A 16135-nucleotide genomic window follows, 5' to 3' on the forward strand; every position below is an offset into this window, starting at 1 on the left:
TGACTTCTCAAAAACAAAATGCGATCACTATCACAATTAAATAGTATCTAGTAGATATTGCCGGAAAGTTTCGGATTATATATATTATTATTTACTGCAACGCATAAGTAGTCCGTGCAAATGTGGCCTGACGGTTAATCGAGGTTCTACTGTACATGTCATATAAAGTATAAAGGTCTTATAAAGTTTTTTTTGGTCCATCGCTATATGATATATTCTTTTAATAATACCTACCTATAGTACCTGGCATTATAAATTTATATAACATATGTATAATGTATATATCAAGTATATGCAAAAGATCAAATTTTTAAATTTCTTATAGCAATATGAACAACTTATGAGGATTATTATATTCAATTTCAAACCTTAGCTATAAAATTGAAGTTTATACATTTTTTACTACAAAATATGTTCGTGATTTTAACGAATTTGAAAATATTTAATCATTTTGAACTTAAAATGCATATAAAAAAAAAAAAAATTGAGCAATTGTATTTTTAATGTTTTTAACAGACATAAGAAAAACATAATAACACGTAAGAATTGTGTATAACATTTTCAATAATGTCGATATAGCGAATAATTTTGTACCGCCATTTACAAAAAAATCACTTATTCCTGTAACTCAAAAAGAGTCGAAATATTTTGAAATTTTACCACGTATAAAAATGTATACTATACAAATTTCAAGTGTTTACGGTTATTATTTTTAATTTATCGACTTGGATCACGAATAAAAATAATCACTGTGATCGGTCGTCGGCGTGATTACCCGCATTAACCGACATCAGCGGGTCGCGCACCGCAATCCGTTCTGTACGGCGCTCGCCGTGACTGTATATTTAGGCCTTGTTAATGCGCGGGACACTCGACGCGTCCCCATCGGCCTTGCCGCAGTAACGTCATAGACTTTATGATAAAATACATATGAGTAACATTCGCGTTTACGGCGTGTCGGCGTAGTAGCGCGCTCGTCATTTTTGTACGGCCGTGGGCCGTGTGTCGCCGAGTCGTTTGTCCACACTCCACGCCACGTCGCCTCCAACACGGCGGCGGTTTGTCGTTTCGCGCGTGCGAGGGGTTTCCACCCGTCGCGCAACGGTCGCTCAATTGTTATTTTGTATCGTCGTCGATAAGGCGGCGAGCGTGATGTGGCGGAGTGTGATAGCGCGCTACGGGAAGCGGTGGTGCTGATGTCGTTGCCGGTCGCGCGTCATCTAAACAATTCGTCTTGCATTATTCAGTAGGCGGCGCTCGCTGTACTTCTTGTCGTCGTCCCTACGCGCTTGCAGTTTTTCCGTTTTTGGCGCCCCTCCCTCCCCCTATCACCATATCGTTCAAAGGCCGCGCGTCGTTAGTTGCGCCCGCGTCTGTCGCCGGCCCACATTCATCGGGTTCTCCGCCGTCGACGACCCACGTCCATTTCTCTCGCGTTCACTCCGTCCGTTCGTTGTCGTCTCCAGTCTCGCCGCTTCAGTGGAGTACAGCCGACGGCGCGTCGACATGAACCCGTTCACCGAGCTGTTCCACCGGGTCGCTCTGCTCGTCCTCACCCCGAAATGCTACCAAGTGTTCTTCTACGATTTGGATTTCTTCAACGGTAAGCGTGTACTACAATATTATTGTCATCCGTACGGCGACCGTTTCGGACGTCATTTCTTTAGACGCTCCAAACAAATATCCTAATCGAATAGTCCAAAATTGAGTTTTGTGCCCTGCCGGACAATGTGTCGTAGTGATAACGCCTTGAGCGCTTTCGGTTTTGCATTCAGAAATTGTTCACGTCAACGACTAGTAACTGTCTGCATTGTACAATACATGTTTGTACATTTTTAATGTATTTTGTTAAATTTAAATTTATACCTATTTATTTAACAATCACCATTACTTAGACGATTGTAAACCTTCTGATTATATTACAGTTTTTTTTGTCTTGTGTTTTACAGAATACTTCTTATTAAATGTATAATTTAGTCTAGTTTGTGATGAGCATTATAATTCACAGTACACATAAATTATAAGAATGTAGTAATAAAAATAATAATAATTGCGATTATTGTAATCACACATTTACGTAATTACTGAAGTCCCAACTATCCAACTACATAGGTACACAGTACTATAAATAACAATTAACAACTTCTATCATGCCTAATCATTATTTTTTGTTTCTACTAAAAATGTATAAATTATAAATTTGAAAATTGTTTTGGTCTTTTTAAGTACATACCTATTATTTAATAAGTATGACAAATGTCAGCTATAATTTTTATAAAATTATCTTTCTCTACACTCCTAGGTTTATTCTAGATAGGCATTGAAAAAAAAGAAACGTGCATATCAGCTAAAGTTTAATTTTTGTCAACGACACATGTTCCATAAACACAAAAAAAAATATATTAACTAGATGATTTTATATTATAATTATAATTTTCAGTATTTTGGTGCTTAATCCAAGTCTAGAGAACTTTTCATTTTTCATACAATGTTATCTGACATGCCTAATTATTTAGTAATGGGTTTATTGAGATAAGTTTAATAATTAACTATTTAATATAACCTTTCTACTGATAGAAGAAATAAACTATGCTAAAATAACTGGAACCGCATACAATTTGATAGTATGTAATAAAATAGTATGTATCTAAATAATTATTATTTACTATACCAAATACTTAGGTAGATAGTTAAAATTTATATTTTATACCTTAATAATAATAAAAAAAAATTATCAATATTTTGTTAATTAATTTGAAACAATTTTTTGTATTCTGCGTCAGCATATGTAAGGCTTAACTTTTTTTATTACCTCCATGTAAAAATATATATTTTTTATTATAACGCTGTAAATATAATATATAAATTAGGTACCAATATTATAATAAAAAACTTATTACATTATATTTAATGCTACAAAAATTAAATAAATTCAAAATTATTGAATTATGATTTTTTTTTTTACTATTTTTGAGTTGTTTTATTGATGAACAATAATCATTGATTTATTGTGTAAATATTGTACTACTGACGGCTGTAGTACATATAATTAAAATGTAATCCACAGAATAATTTAATAATCTACTTTTATACCTATATCAATTATGTTACAATAATAACAATATTGTATTTAATGTTTGTACGACCTTGTAAGGATATGTTTTAAAAATCTAACTAATTAACAGTTTAATTATAAAATGCTATGCTATTACTTCTAAACTATGCATTAATGCCATTAATATCTTAAACTTTTTTCCAGGTACTTGTATAAGATCTGCTCTCAGTAAAGGTCTTGGATTTGGAATAGTTGGTGGATCTCTTCTAGGTAATAATTTATATTCATACATTCTAAATTATTATGTAATTATTTGTTATAAATTAATATTACTTAATTTAACCTAAAAGTTTATGTGTTGAGTTCAAAAATAATGTAGGTATTTGATATGATATATTTGTATACATAGCCCTACATAGCTATAATAAGCAAAATATTATCATTACAACTTTGCAATAAATTATTAATAAATATTAATTATTTTTCAGTCAAACTTCCACAAGTTATTAAAGTATGGCAAAGTAAAAGCGCCGTTGGAATTAGTTTGGTAAATGTTTGCATGGATCTATTTGCTGTCACAGCAAATGTTGTGTATAGCTATTCTAGTCAATTTCCATTCAGGTGATAAATTAATTCAATTTTGTTTATTGTGCCTATTTATGCAGTGTATATTGATAATTTTATTTTATTTTACAGCTCATGGGGTGATTCATTATTCATACTTTTCCAAACACTACTAATTGTAATATTAGTTTTTTATTATAACATATCTAAGAGGGCGGCTAGTGCTTTTGCATTTATTTATTGTTCATTATTGTTTCTTCTCGTGTCTGATATTGTTCCAAATTCTTTCCTTTGGAATGCACAGTTTATCAGCATACCTTTAATGTTTTACGGCAAGGTAAATATAAAACATACTTAAAAATAATTAATATTTCAATATTGTAATATGTTTTTTACTTATAGATGACTCAAGGCTATGTGAATTTTCAAAATAAAAGCACAGGACAATTGTCAATGGCTACGTCTATTCTTTTATTTTTAGGATCATCTGTGCGAGTATTCACGTCTGTACAAGAAACTGGAGATAATCTTTTAATTTGGAGTTTTGCTCTGGCATCTTTTGCCAATTTTATAATTGTTACTCAGTTTTATTGCTATAAATCAGGGTCACCCGTTAAAACTAAAAAAAAAACAAAAAAGAGTAAACGAGCATAAATAACATAATCGGTATGCCATTTATATTTAACAATCACATATTTACAAAATAAAATAGTGTTATAGTACTTATATAATAACCAGGTTATTGTCCAAATAAAGAATTCGCCTAAATTAAATAAATCTTTTAATCAATAACATAAGTGATATGCATATAAATATATTGTTTCTAAAAATACTTAGATATAAAGTTTTGATTGCAAAATTACATTAATGTTTCAGTAAACTCTGATCAGAATTAATTTTAGAAAGAAAATTAATAAAATAATAACTATTCATTATTGTTTGTATTTTGTAAGGAAGTATTTGTAATATTTTAATTCATTCCCCATGACCAAGTTACAAATTTTAATTTAATTCATGTGATAAAATAATTAAAATCTAACAAATAATAAATTATAAGTTATTCAAATTAAATTTCGAAAAATTGAGGCAATTAATTGAAAATAAGATTTTTCTTTGTTGAAATTATTTAATAAATGTAATTTCATTAACGTATAGAGTACAAAATGGCTAATTAGTGTTATTTACTATGATGAGTATTAAATGTTGAGGAGAAAGATATTTTCATGCTGTATGTTTTGGGCAGAGAATTAATTTTATTAAAAATTTTACCCTCCACGATAATAATATTTATAATCAAATTTTTACTCACGTTTTTTTATGTTTTCATCAGCTTAAAAAAAAATATTTGTATCAATTTATTATAAATTAAAAGAAATATGACTATATTTTAATATTTTTCGTTTCAGGAGGAAAATTTTTTCAGCTCTATTAAACAAGTGTTCAATGAATATTCCATTTAACATTTTATGTTTACTGAACATAAATATTATGAATATATTAAAATTCCAAACTTTTTAACTTTTCACATTTAGTTTAAATATTTTAATTAAACTATTGATAAAAACCCTAAGCAAAAAAATTTTAAGATTATAACATTACCCAAAGACTGGTAAACATAAGATAATCTTTGATTTTGATTTATATGTAGTATATTTTATGTAAATTATAGTTAAAAAATTTTTTAATGTTTGTAAATTAGTCATTATTATTCAATACATTAGATAATGTTTATAATAATATTTAAAAAAAAAAAGTAATCAATTTTTTCAACCAATTATGTAATTTGAATTATTGTAATGTAATATATTGATATTTTTAATCAATCTAAAAAAATGTACATGTATGAATTATATAAATTAAAGAATACTTCTTTTCTAATTAATTATGTCTTCTGTGTATTAACAAGAGAATATTTCAAAGTTGTAATATTTTGTCATAAACAAGACATTGTTAATGGAGAGTATTAAGACTAAAAAAATGTACTATGGTTTATAAATTCATAATATCATTTTCAATATTGTGAAAGACTTCTTATACAGAATACCTTTATGCTGTATTTTGTCCATTTTTATTTTAACATTATTTACAATACCTAAAAATAAAATATACATATTAAAATCTATAAATGGTATCTGTCATTTTAGATTTAGAGTATAATATAACTATATATTATAGAATTTCAAGTAGGTAATTAATTTTCAGTTGAGGAAAATTAATTAACTCAGTTATTTAGTCATTTTTTGTAAATTTATAATAATATATGGGTTAATTCACAAATTTTAAATAATATTTTAATGTTAAAGAATACCTATGAACAGTTGGAAATTATTTAGTATCCACTTGTTATATCATAAAATTATAATATAATTATTTCTCATATTTTTGGAACTTAAAGGATATTGTACGTAATAAACTAAAAAATAATATAATTACACAACGGCTTAAGATATACTTAATGAAGGTTTATCAAAAATACATTGATTGCCGCCTCAGTTATACGTTGACATTATACCACTGAACATTGATAGTTTCATCATTAGTCATTCATGTTTCATGATAATGCTGTGTTGCTATATAAGCGTTATTCTTAAGTCCTTGCATAATTGAAAATGTTCATTTAGTATTTGTTTTATAGGTATTGCAAAGTGTAAAAATTAATTAATCTATTTATATTGAAAAGCGAGTGTTATATAAAATTTAAAAATTTAAATATAATTTTAAGGTATTTGGTATCGTTTAAACATGACATACTTGTTTATCACAATTTTTTTTTTTTAATTCTATAACAGTTTATAATCATTTCTTTAAAAATTATTCTTCTGATAAAATTCAAGTGATCTTGTATAAGTTACCAGCGCTTTAGTGTTTATTTTTGCTGGACAATCAAATTTATAGGTAATCACATTAACCTTTTGAGGATACTATAATCTGTAATATCATGTAAATTGACACAAATTGTCTTCTTATAATTTTTCATTACATCCACTTACTTTTTATATTCACTTCCCTTTTCCTCTTCTAGGACTACATTCATACCTAACGTACAGCTTTGTTTCTCCTCATGATGTGGCACATTCATTTTTACTCGTTCTTGCTGTTCTTTCATATTCTAACTACATATATAGTTTCTTAATTATATTAAATTATAATAATGGTAATAAATATAATTTTTTTTATGGATTTTTATTTAGAAAGTTATACAATCTGTTTAATTAAAGAATATAGTATAAGAGCAATTACCCATTACCCAAGAATACGTTTTTTTTTTTTTTTTTATATGATCTGATGAACAATAATTCAAAAATGATAAAAATGTTGGTCAAAATTAATTTTTTTATGTTAAAATATTCAAATTAAAAAAATAGAAGGGACATAGTAGTTTTGGCAAACAATCTTGTACACATGTCATATTTACCCTGAAATTATGCTTTGTTGTATCAAGTGTATCGGACTAAATTATTGGATTGTCATTAAAAATCTTTAAATATTTTTTTTGTAACCTTATAATCTAGAAATCCGAGAAATCATGACAGAAGACATCATTAATCATATTTTTGTACCCTTTCAAAAAGAAAAAAAAATGGAATTTATATTTTTTCATAAGATAATTAGATAATACTACAACCACAATTGATTGATTGGAAAATCATCATTAGTTGCTCATAATTGCAATTTGTTAATTACTTTAATTGTACCTAAAGTTTGAGTCAAATATTTTACTGAATGAAATTTATTTAGTTTTTTTTATATTAAAATGGTTTAAATACCACAAATTTCAAAAAAATAAAACCATGAATATGTAACCTAATGTATATACAGAGAAAAAAATTATAGAATTATATTTTAAATATTTAAAATTTATCCAAATAATTATTAAGTGTAAAATGTACATAAGAAGACAGAAACAACATATATGTACATGGCTTTCTTAAAAAAGCTTACTGTTGCTTACCAGTGATTTATTAATTAATTAACAGGGTTGGAGCTCAATAGAACAATAGAACTTATAATTACAAATCAATTTGAATAATATAACATAGTAATTTAAGTAAGCAAACAATAATAATTAAAATGAATTAAATTAACAAATGGAAAAAAAAAATATAAAATGGTAATAAGCAGGTTGCAATTATATTATTAATTAAAACATTCAAGTGATGGAGCAATTATAAAAAAAAAATCTACAATATTTAAAATAGAAAAATGATAATTAAATTAATTTAGTATGACATAACAGGTTATTATTTTTCTCGACTAGTTAAATTTTTTGATTTTTTGATCTTCTTTTTTGTTTTTAGCAACTGAACGCGGTAATTAAAATATTTCATTCGTATGATAATTCTTTGTTTAATATAAGTTTGAATTGCACCTTTAAATTTTTTTTCAACTGACATTCTTGAGAACATTTTGCTTGTTAATTTAGCAACCACATCTGAACCTTCAGGATTTTTGCGCTTAGTAAATTTATTGAATAACCATTCAACTCTTAATATCATTTTCATAAAATCATTACTTGGAATTATTAATTTATCATATGATAAGTGATTCATCCATGAAGGCATTATAATATCTTGACCAGATGAATTGTTTGACTTATTACATGCTGCCGTATACCCAATTTCAGGAATTTTGGACTTATATTTTAGAGCAACCCAGCCTGCTAAATATTCAATAGCATTGAGTTCCATTTCTTTTTTATTTTCATCTATATGTGTGACAATAAATTTATTTTCATCTATTGTATCAGTGTCACTTTCTTCACTGTCTTCTTGATCATTATTTTCATCACTTAAACTTATGTCAGTCAGTTTAAATACCTGAGCAACTATAAATTCATCAAGGTTATAATCTTTTATATTTGTTTTATTGATTGAATATTTTCCTAAAATAATCATTCTTAATCTGTTTATAGCATTTAATGCTGATGGGCAGTCTTCTGTAAGACATAACTGATGGAATAGATAGTCTAAAGCATTTTTATTAACTTTGCTTGTTAACAAATAATCCAGGCCATTTTCTTTAATCATTTGATATAGTATTTTGATACTGTTTATATACATCATTATGCATTTTTGAAACATTTGTAGATTTGAATTATTTGTTCCTTTACATTTCATTAACTTTATAACGCTGTACGCTTCATTCAAAAGCTTGTTTTGTTCATATAAAAACATCCCAAATGGGGATTTGTATTGATCTTTTTTTTTTAATTGAGAAACATTAGTTAATTGAAAAAAATTACTAATTAGTTTGATAAATTCAGCTGTATCATCTAATAATTGAAAATCATCAGTAGGTCTATAATGTTGGAGCGCTTGAGCTGTAGAATGTGATAGAAGTTGTTTAGCTAGTTTAAAATTTTCCCGTTGAGGCCCTTTACATGTTAAATGTTCTTTTTTCAATTTACTATATACACCTATTTCAGATGAAACTTTGGTTAATAATGCTTCTATTGGTTTTTTATTTATTTCTGCTCCATTTAAACAAAAACCCGCGTCTAAAAACCAGTTCCGTGTAAGCTTCAGTAAATGAGATGAATCAGGAATAAATACAATTCTTCGTCCATTAGGAATAAAAAAGGTAGGGTTTTCAAAAGTTACTTCTAATTGATTCCACAGTTCAATATTTTTGCTATTACAGTTGGTAACACAACAAATGACTTTATAACCTATATCGTCCAGTTTATCAATAATATTATATAAGATAGTTTTAGTCATATTTACATCAAAATCAACAAAAATTGGTTGCTTCCATTTTGATGAAATGCCTTGGGCCATGACTACCAGCATCTGGCTATGAGGACCAACTATTTCATCATTTAATATATCATACTCAATTTTATTACAGATTTGCATTTCATCAAACATGAGCACTGTGAGTTTTTCATGGTCTTCAATATTATCACTATTCAATTTCATTATTTTCAGTACGTCTTCAATAAGACCCTTTCTCATGTTTATTGATTTGGCCCACCGTTGAATATGTACAATTCCTGAAATTTTTTTTAATAATAATGAAGAAATAAACTAAAATTTAAAAAAATGATTTTTACCAGGAAGAGAATAATGCAGCTCATTTTTCAAATATGCATATGCTTTCTTACTATGGTATATTAGTGTAAAGGCACTGGCTACTTCATCTCTATTCCAGTATTTTTGCTTCTTTTTTTCTTTTTTTGTTAAAAGTTCGTTCGAAGAAAACCTAGGTGGAAATGCTTTAGTCAAGATATCACGAACCTAAAAAAAAATAATGTATTTATTATTTTCAAAAGAATAAATAATTATAATTTTAAAGTGGAATTGACACATATGTGAATAAAGCCAAAATGTGTATTCATTTGCATCATTTTTAAGCATTTTGAAAAAAAAAATAAGTTTATAGATAATAATATTTAGTAAATAGTATATTATGATTAATGTGATAATATATAAAAATAAGAACAAATTTTTACCAGATCAAATCTAACAAGCTTTAGAACCCTTGAGACACTAAGAATTTAATTTAATTCCTTAAAAAAAACTAATTGTATAAGTTAATTAAAAAAGGAAATGTAAATAATAAAATGTACATAAACTAATGGCCAAGTTGTCGATGTATTTTAAGTTAAATAGTATAAAAAAATTAATTTATAAATACATAATATTCATGTTATTTATTTAAAATTATATACACATTGTTTTTATTCATATTTAAATTTTTCAATGAATCTAATTATACTCATTTGAGTAATTTTTAATGCACGTACAATATGTACATTAACTTCTAATAAAAGGTAATAAGAGTACACAATTCTATAATATTTTTATTTTTACTAAACTTTAAAATCATTTGTCAATTATTACTTACACGTTGAGCTGTCTTAGGATCTATACTACCGCTACATTTGGTGGACGTTTTTTCCGAGTCAATTTGTAAATTTAATGTTGGAATAACGTCCTGTCTTAAATGTCGATAACTAGGAACATATCCTAAAACATTTTCATTGTTATTTTGTTAAGTAATTATTACCAATATTATAATCTACATAGAAGTTAAGAAAAAAAAATAATCACCAGAAAGTTCTGCTTTTAAATCTTGGACAAAACTATCCGGAGAAAAATGCATAGAACAAACATATGATTGGGGATTCCATTTACCTACTATTTTACATTTCTGAGCCCAAATTTGTTGTAGTTGTAAATCTATGGGAAACCTAGATACAAACAATGTAAATAATAATTTTTCGTTAGCAATTTTACTTAAGATGTTATAGTTGGTATCAACATATATAACCATACAGGTAAGAAAAAAATATTTACTTGTGAAATGATATGTTATATCCTTCTTCTATTGCATTGCCGGAATGTTGTTTGCAACTTGAAACAGCACAACACAACACACTTTTAGGTATTAAATCCTCTGATGACATTTTATACAGCAGTGTCGAAATATTTTTGTACAACTTCAGTTTTAGCGTTGAATATAAATCAGTTTTATCATTCGTTTAGTTCATTTTATCCTTTATTGTGTACATTTTATGAAATGTAAGACTATTTTATTATCTACTACGACTCACCCTAATGTATCATGTTATAGGAACGTCATTCACAATGTAAATTGGTTTTTAACTTAATTTTTAACAGTTATTTGATTATCCGCACCGCCGTCGGTCTCAATTAGCGCGGATAATCGATGTTCTACTGTACATATATTGTTATCTAAATATTATTTATTCTATATACATCGTATATACTAAAAAGTAATAAACTAGAAACTCTTTACTTAGTACAAGAGTATTGAATTATATTCAACTTAACAAAAGTACACGATAAATTGAATAAAACTCAAAAGAATATAGAAAAGTAAATAAAAACGTATTCACAACCGGGATGGTCGCGAAGAAAAAACTATGTTTATTAATTCTAACAACAAAATTACACAATTAAAATACAAAGCAGCGAACGTGATTTTTGTTATGGAGGACGGAGGTAACAGAAAGAGGCGTTTCGGCGTTTCGGCGTCGCGTCGAAAGTGTTGGACTGACGGAGCGCGTCAGTGTGTGCAACGTTGCGAGTTGTAACTGTGCGATCGAACGCAGAAAACGAATGATGGAGGCAGCCGGACGACTGCGCAGTGCGTTGTCATGCCTTAGGTGAGCGAGCCGTATCCTTGATGAGGCGGAGTAAAATGAGCTCGTTGGTGGTACATCAAGGAACATGTACAAATATCAAAGCAATCGTATAAATACATCACAATAATATAAACGAACACAAATATAAAATAATTCAAAGTACCTATATAATATAAAATAATATTCACGACAGAGACGGATTTACACAATTGCCACCCATAGGCAAATTTTATTTTGCCGCCACATTAAACTTATTAACGAGAAAACATATTTTTAAGTACTTATTTAACATATTGTGTGTTCCTAAATTCATCAACTAATCTAGTGGATTGTTCAGTGGATTGGTAATAATTTAGGAACGCTTTTTTGTTAATTAGACCGTGATACGCTGGACCATGTCGGTTAATACATAACCACAATATACCACAATTATTATCATTGTCTTATCAATTGTGCGATTTATTGATATTTGATTTAAAATTTGAATAAAGTACCTATTTAATTCTATTAAATTTACATATTTTTATAATTTTTGTAGGTGATCAAATTCTTAAATAATGAATAATAATGTAGTATTATTATTTAATTTAAATCACCTACAAGATATAAATAAGTCTTTGGATAAAAAAAAAAAGCTTTTAATTCAATTGCTTTCAAAAAATCTGAAAGCACGTATTACAAACTTCTTGTCAATAACAAGTTTATATAATGACATAGATTTTAAAAATCATTTCAGACTCACAAGAAGTTCAGTCGAGGTAATTAAATTAGGTTTATATAATATTTTTTATACTACTATAAAATATTTTATTTTTACTATTTTTACTTTTTATTTTAAGGCTGTTTGTAATGTTCATTTAGAGTTTACTTACATATTTTCTGGTTGGTCTGGGAGTTGCAAGAATTTAAAAAATTCTTCATTAGGAAATACTTTAATAAATAATCCACAAGAAATGATTTTTAAAGATCTTCATATTCTTGGCGATTCTGCTTTTCCATTACTTGAAAACCTTTTAGTCCCATATAAGGTTATCCACATATTGTCAGATAGAGAAAAATTATTCAATTGAAGATTAAGTTCAACTCGAGTGGTTATAGAACAAGCTTTTAGATTGTTACTAGGGCGTTTTTGAAGACTCAAGTAATGGTTTTTAATTTAACTTAATTTACTGTAGTTCATTATGATACAAATTTAATTCGGATGTGAAAAGAATACTAAAAATATTACTTAATTTTTAGGTCACTAGAATCAAAATCAGTTGAGTTAATGAGTCTTACAGTGACTAGTGCTTGTATTTTACATAATTTTGCTCTTAAGAACAATGACTTATTTGGAATTGAAGATAATGATCAAGACTTGGACATTTCAACTAATGAAATTCATCAAGATGTTGGTGTTTCAATAGCAGTCACACAAAGAAATGGTATAGACAAAAGAAATGAATTATCTCTTAGGTAATTTATTAAAACATTGGAAATTAATTATTTATCAATAGTTTACTTTTAACTAACACAAATATTTCTTCTTTTTTGTTTTAGGTTTTATTAACATAAGCAAATCATGACATTTCAATTTAATATTATTTAATGTAATACCTAATTATTTATATTTATTTAATATTATTATGTTATTTATTATTATTAAATGGATTAAATACTAAAATACCTACTGCTTAAATCTAAATTTAAGACCCTGATATTTATATATAATTGTATTATTGTGTGACCCAATTGTTTTAAAAACAATAATAAGAATAAATTATTTAGTTTATACTGTATTTTAATAATTTGAAAACAAAATCATACAAATGTATAACCATTTAAACATAACTTAACAAAAAAAAAACATAACTTTTTATAGATAAATGAAATTTAAAAAAAAACTATATTTTTTAAAATAAACAATCACAAAAAAAAACATGAATCAGGTCATTTTATCTAGTTTGGCATTTTCTATCTTTATCATCATGTTCATAAAATGTTCTAATTTTTTTTGAAATTTGTCTCTGGACTTACGGTCTTCTTTCATCTCTTCTAATAAAACTTCATGAAAAGTTTTCTTCTTCTTTGTTGGCGGAGTATCTTTTAATTCTTCATCATGAATGGCCGATGTGCTTGCTATTTGTCTGCTATCATCTAAGTTAGGTTTTGAATTGGGCAAAAAACTTTCTAACAGAGTATTTTTTTGGGGTGCAATAGAATCTTTTTTCCCAAAATATTTTTTCATTAAGGGATAATATTTCCAGCTAATGTCACCTTCTCCTGATGTGATGACTCTTTGGATATTGTCTCTAAATGTTACCATTAAGTTTTTAAATTTCACATTGTAATTTGATATACGAATAACGTTTATTCTCAACTACAGTCAATAGTCATAGATAAGTAATAGGTACGGTCTCATTAACTTGATATGACGAATGACGATATAATATTATAGTTATAATATAAGAATGGTTATTTTCGTTTCGAATACTTGATCAATATTCAACGGAATATAATTATAGATATTTACTATTTACAATTCATATTAGTGACTTTTTGCGTGAACAGTTATTATCAATTCCATCTGGTTATAAATTCGCCCAGCCGTAAAATCACAGATTGCTGATAAGTCAATCAGCTTGATTACCTACCATCCAACGGATTGGCCATCTGCTGTATTTAGGAACAATCAAATCCAGCGGCTGACCAATCTGATCATAAATACTAATACTAAACAATAACTATTGGTTATGTTAATAAACTGTTCTAATAAAGTAAATAGTACTAATACAATATTTTTATTAAAATATAATATACCCACCATGTTTTTGAATAAATTTGCTCCACCAATTAAATATAATTATTATATAGATATAAATATATAGTTAAGTTCCTTCAACAAACTAACGTGTTCAATCAAATTTAAATTATATTATTATAAAAAACAATAGCAAATAATCAAACTTAAAAATTCATACTTTTTATTATACAAGATGCAAATAATGAGAAAAATAATGTAAAAAAAATAAACTATTTAATTTGTTTGCGTCTTGCTTTTAGTACGTACGAATATATTATATAAAAATATTCACAGTGACTGGCTTATAATTAGATTATCGTTCCAATACGAACCAATTGTCACCCGTATTCGTAATTCGTATAAAATATATCATTTATTATGTATATATTGTGCGTGTAGTGAGTACGCCATGCGATCAAACGATCCACGACCGATTATTAATAATTTTTACGAATTAGGTACTTTTTGGCAGTCGTTCGATAATTTACTTGGATGTTTATAGTTTATTGTTATATAGTATAAATTAAAGAAGGAATGTTAACTATATTAACAAGAATAATATGTTATATTTAAATATTAAACATTTTTATTTGCCATTCTTAAGAGTAATCACCCTACATTAGAAAATCAAAAAAAAACCTAGTATTCTCAATAAAATATTGGCCTAAAATTGCCGTCCCTAAAAATTTGCCACCCTAGATAACTGCCTACTTTGCTTGACGCTAAATCCACCACTGATTCACGCCATTCACGGTATAGTAACATGATAGATTAATAGATAAATGTAATCTATTCTGTGGTATAGTGGTGATGTGCGCTGAACAGTCACAGATTATAATATGAAAGTCTACGAAAAATATGCAAGTGCACTGTGTACATAATATAATTTTTGATTTTGTTTTTAACCGAGCATACGTTGCTTAGTTGTGTCAAGTTTCGTTAATTTAACACGTAGTCAAGTAACAAACATGTACTTAACAATAATTAGTTGAATATAAATATATACGTATTATATTATATACAAGGTGATTTTTTAAGCATGTTCACCCCATTATTATGCTTAAATTATGCATATATTCAAATTCTGATTTTTACATAGTTTCAAGTTGTTAAAAAACAGCGTTTTTATTAAAAAAATTATATTTTTAAATATTTTTTATCCTTAGGCCCGTTTCACGTGGGCGCGTACCATACGCGACATATCGTACGCGCGCGTTTTCGGTTACATTGGTTAAATACATACACGTCACTCCGACAATTGTGCGTTTCCCTCGCCGGTATGGCGCGTATGATACGCACACATGTGAAACGGGCTTTATATTTACATATTTTAAGTTTAGACAAGTGGAGAAGTAGACAAACATTTTGCGGGGTAACCCTTCCACTCCGCGTATCAAAACTTTAAATATGTACTTATAAGTTATAACTCATAAATTACTCGCACTTAATTCGATTTTTATGTATTAAACTACTCAAACAAATATTCTGCTTTGGAATATGAAATTAAAACTATGTTGTCATTCAAAAATATTAGAAACTTAAAAAAATTTAAGGATAAAAAATATTTAAAAATATAATTTTTTAATAAAAATGTTGTTTTTTAACAACTTGAAACTGTGTAAAA

General features: G+C 27.2%; 1 protein-coding gene and 1 pseudogene across 2 annotated transcripts; both read left to right on the top strand.

Moving 5' to 3' along the window:
* Positions 1–1163: 1163 nt before the first annotated feature.
* On the top strand, positions 1164–5238 carry LOC113556900 (mannose-P-dolichol utilization defect 1 protein homolog). 2 transcript variants are annotated; one of them, XM_026962119.1, is made up of 6 exons: positions 1164–1603; positions 3260–3325; positions 3544–3676; positions 3752–3956; positions 4022–4285; positions 5026–5238. In XM_026962119.1, the coding sequence occupies exons 1-5, from the start codon at positions 1507–1509 to the stop codon at positions 4271–4273; spliced, it is 753 nt and encodes a 250-aa protein (XP_026817920.1). In that variant the 5' UTR covers positions 1164–1506; the 3' UTR covers positions 4274–4285; positions 5026–5238. The 2 variants fall into 2 exon arrangements, with proteins under 2 accessions (XP_026817920.1, XP_026817918.1); XM_026962117.1 differs by lacking the exon at positions 5026–5238 and having other exon boundaries at positions 4022–4450.
* A 6547-nt stretch (positions 5239–11785) lies between these two features.
* Positions 11786–13278, top strand: LOC113558028 (annotated as a pseudogene).
* Positions 13279–16135: the final 2857 nt, after the last annotated feature.

This window comes from Rhopalosiphum maidis, chromosome 3 (assembly GCF_003676215.2).
Source record: "Rhopalosiphum maidis isolate BTI-1 chromosome 3, ASM367621v3, whole genome shotgun sequence".
NCBI lineage: Eukaryota > Metazoa > Arthropoda > Insecta > Hemiptera > Aphididae > Rhopalosiphum > Rhopalosiphum maidis.